Below are 3,499 nucleotides of genomic sequence, written 5' to 3'. Positions count from 1 at the left end.
GTTGTGACCACCATGGATACCTTTTAATGTATACATAAAAGGTTCTTCCATAAGTTATAGGCTAATTATTAATCTGAGGTTCGAATCCACTCCCTTTCATGAGGAGGTGCAACCGAATATCACTAAATCACAAAATTTTTGGCACGTCAGTGATAACTTAAGAACGAAAAGTTAGTATAACCAATCCTCAAAGACAAATTCTACTAAGGGTGCGTTTAGACAAATTCAAATTTTATGGCCTAGTAAAGAAAATGCTTATGGGCCTAGATGGTAATATCTGAAACTACTGGGGCATCTCTATTAATTATTAATACCAATGTAAACCCTGAAATATCTAACTGCAAATCCAACTAGGGTTCAGGGTTTTTCTTCCTCACTCTGTCAGTCACTTCTCTTTTACCCTTTCTGCTCCACTTCCACTCGCAGAGCTCTCGGAGTCAAAGACCGTCTGGATGTGGGCACTTCGCCGTGCTTCTGTTTCCATCAGGTAATTTGCGGCTCCTTATCTCTCCATCTGTGTATATATAATGGGGTTGGCTGTTTGATAGTGAAGGAAATCGATGCTTTGAACAATAGTGTTGAGAGAAACATAATGAAAACTGTCTTCTTTGTATTTGGTCTAGCAGAGAAAACTTGTTCTAATGTGTTAATGACCTTTTTGCTGCTTGAAAAAGGGTTACTGGTTTTTGCAGTAGGAAAATTGTGTGCTGTGGTAGTGATAACAAATAGAGACATATAAAATTAGCATGATTTTGAAATGATTTTATCAGATTGGCTGATTTGGAAGGACATATAGGCTATATGAACTTCCTTCAAGATTATGGACAATAGACTGATTAAATTGGTTACTCTGTCAGGAAGCAAGGATTGAACACAAGTACTGCTCAGTTTTGCTTTGCTACATCAGAGTTATCAAATCGTTGCTTTGAAGACTATGACAGTGGAGTTAATAGGGCTGATACGTTGGTATCTGACACATCTCTATCTGTGAGTAGATTTTATAAGATGGCTTGTAGCCCATCAACACCATTTAAGGGAAGCCACAGTTTCTCTTCATGTGCTGGCACAAAAAGCAGTGGAGAGGATGATGATGAGTTGGATGGGTTTTCTGAGCTTGAATCTCCTATGACCTCTGGTTCAGTTGAAGAGGGAAATTTAAACAATGGTGACGAGTTAGTCTCTGAGTCAGAATTGTTTGATGACGATACAGAAGGACCACAGAGAGAACTAGGTTCAGACACTGAGAGTCCTGCGAGCCAGACGAAAGCAAATGCTTCTTCCGAAATTCTAGACATTGTTCTGGCTGCGTCACCACTATCAGTTAGTAGCGTCTTGGATAAATGGCTTGAAGAAGGAAAAGAGGTGACCCAATCAGACATAACAACAGCTATGCGGGGACTTCGTAAGAGGCGTTTGTATGCGAAGGCCTTGAAGGTAATCTTTACTCTCTTATTGCTTAGGTGTGACTGCCTGCCTATGGAGGTTTATTATGGGTTAAAGGATTCTAGTTTTGTCACTTACGCTTCAAATTTTACAAAGCATAACCACTACTTCCGTCTACAAATAACTATCACTTTTACTATTGAATTGATTAATTTGACTAAACCTTTACTTAAGTTGTATGCATATTACTTTGTCTTAAAAAATAATTAGACATTAAGACATTAAGTTTTACTAGTCTCAAAAAATTACAACCCAATATTTTTTTAAAAGATATATTTTAAAATGTTAAGAGAAATTAGACCTTAGGGAAGTGAAACAGGACAGCTTTTTGTGGACAAAGGGAGTACATACTTGAGTTGTTGGTTCCTTTTTTTGATGATTCACATGGTAAATAGCAAATTCTTTGGACCTTTGCTGAATATTTCTTTTGACAGCTGTCTGAGTGGTTGGAGTCCTTGAAGCATATTGATTTCACAGAAAGGGATTATGCTTCACATACTGCTTTAATTGCCAAAGTTGGTGGCCTACAAAGGGCAGAAGCTTATGTACAGAAAATTCCAAAATCCTTTAGAAGTGAAGTTGTTTATGGAACCCTATTGGCTAGTTGTGCTTCTGTATTCAATGTGAAGAAAACAGAAGAGGTATTTAAGAAAATGAAGGACCTCAAGTTCCCAATTTCATGCTTTTGTTTCAACCAGCTGCTCCTTCTATATAAGAGGACTGACAAAAAGAAGATTGGTGATGTTCTTTTAGAAATGGAGAAAGAAGGCGTGAAACCAGATCTCTTTACTTACAAAATGTTGATTGATGCTAAGGGCCAGTGTAATGACATAACTGGAATGGAACAATTTGTTGAGTCAATGAAGTCTGAGGGAATAGAGCCTGATATAAGTGTAAACAGCCTCTTGGCCAGGTTCTATATCCGCAGCGGTCTCAATGAAAAAGCTGAGGCTGTACTGAAGGAGATGGAAGCAGACAATGTGTCAGAAAATTATTGGGTCTATACAATTTTGCTTCCACTGTATGCTGCCCTTGGAAATGCCGATGAAATCAACAGAATCTGGCAACTTTGTGGATCTAATCCACGGGTAGAACATTGTATGGCTGCCATTGAAGCCTGGGGAAATTTGAAAAAAGTTGACAAGGCAGAAGCAATCTTCGAAATGATGCTAAACAAATACCCAAATATGTCCTCAAAGAGATATTCTACTTTGTTAAATGTCTATGCAAATAATAAGATGTTAGCCAAAGGGAAAGACCTCGTGAAGCGGATGACAGCAAATGGTTGCCACATTGGGGTATCCACTTGGAACACACTAGTGAAGCTTTATGTTGAAGCTGGAGAAGTGGAAAAAGCTTACACCGTCTTGGCCATGGCAACAGAGCATAACGGTGTAAAGCCAATGTTAAGATCATACATTGCGATCCTTGAGCAATATGCTAAAAAAGGTGACATACATAATTCTGAGCTGATATTCCGCCAAATGAGACAGGCAGGATTCACGTCCCTTCCCTGGCTGTACCAAACACTTGTTCGGGCCTATTTTAATGCAAAGGTTCCGGCTTATGGAATGAATGAGCGAATGAAAGCCGATAAAGTATTCCTAAAGAAAGAATTGGCTGCCATGTTGCCTAAGGTTGATCCATTCAGAAAAACAGCTGTATCAGAGATATTTGAGTAATTGAAGTGATGATATTTTGGTCTATAATTGCTCGCTCGCGTGCAACAGTTTGTGAAAAAATTTCTCGGGTGATAATACAATACTACGGAGTAGTAATTAGTTACTTGAGAATAGTTGAGATTGAGCCAAACTGGGTTATGCACTCTGCATCAATTGTATTATTATTTTTATACATTTAGGAAAGGGAAAATGGCATCTTTAGTCCCTGAGTTATAGGGGTAGTGTAAACTCAGTCCCTGAGTTATGAGTGAATGCGAGTTTAGTCCCTCAGTTATTCGCGAAGTGGCGAGTTTAGTCCCTGACCATTAAATTTGACGAAAAAATTAAAAAATATTCAAAATTTGAGGGATAAAATAGGAAATTCACATTTTATT

General features: G+C 38.3%; 1 protein-coding gene across 1 annotated transcript; it reads left to right on the top strand.

The window, feature by feature from the left end:
* The first annotated feature begins 358 nt into the window (after positions 1 to 358).
* On the top strand, positions 359 to 3,308 carry LOC116028566 (pentatricopeptide repeat-containing protein At1g80270, mitochondrial-like). Its single transcript, XM_031270314.1, has 3 exons — positions 359 to 487; positions 858 to 1,434; positions 1,878 to 3,308. The coding sequence occupies exons 1-3, from the start codon at positions 453 to 455 to the stop codon at positions 3,123 to 3,125; spliced, it is 1,860 nt and encodes a 619-aa protein (XP_031126174.1). The 5' UTR covers positions 359 to 452; the 3' UTR covers positions 3,126 to 3,308.
* Positions 3,309 to 3,499: the final 191 nt, after the last annotated feature.

The sequence above is a fragment of the Ipomoea triloba genome, chromosome 9, assembly GCF_003576645.1.
Source record: "Ipomoea triloba cultivar NCNSP0323 chromosome 9, ASM357664v1".
Taxonomy (NCBI): domain Eukaryota; kingdom Viridiplantae; phylum Streptophyta; class Magnoliopsida; order Solanales; family Convolvulaceae; genus Ipomoea; species Ipomoea triloba.
Note: the sequence above shows the minus strand (reverse complement) of the source record. Positions and strands in the feature narration are given on the sequence as shown.

Coding starts and splice junctions, on each gene's coding strand:
- LOC116028566 (XM_031270314.1), top strand. CDS start 453: ATGTGGGCACTTCGCCGTGCTTCTGTTTCCATCAG. Junction 488..857: donor CGTGCTTCTGTTTCCATCAG/GTAATTTGCGGC, acceptor TTACTCTGTCAG/GAAGCAAGGATTGAACACAA. Junction 1,435..1,877: donor TGTATGCGAAGGCCTTGAAG/GTAATCTTTACT, acceptor TTCTTTTGACAG/CTGTCTGAGTGGTTGGAGTC.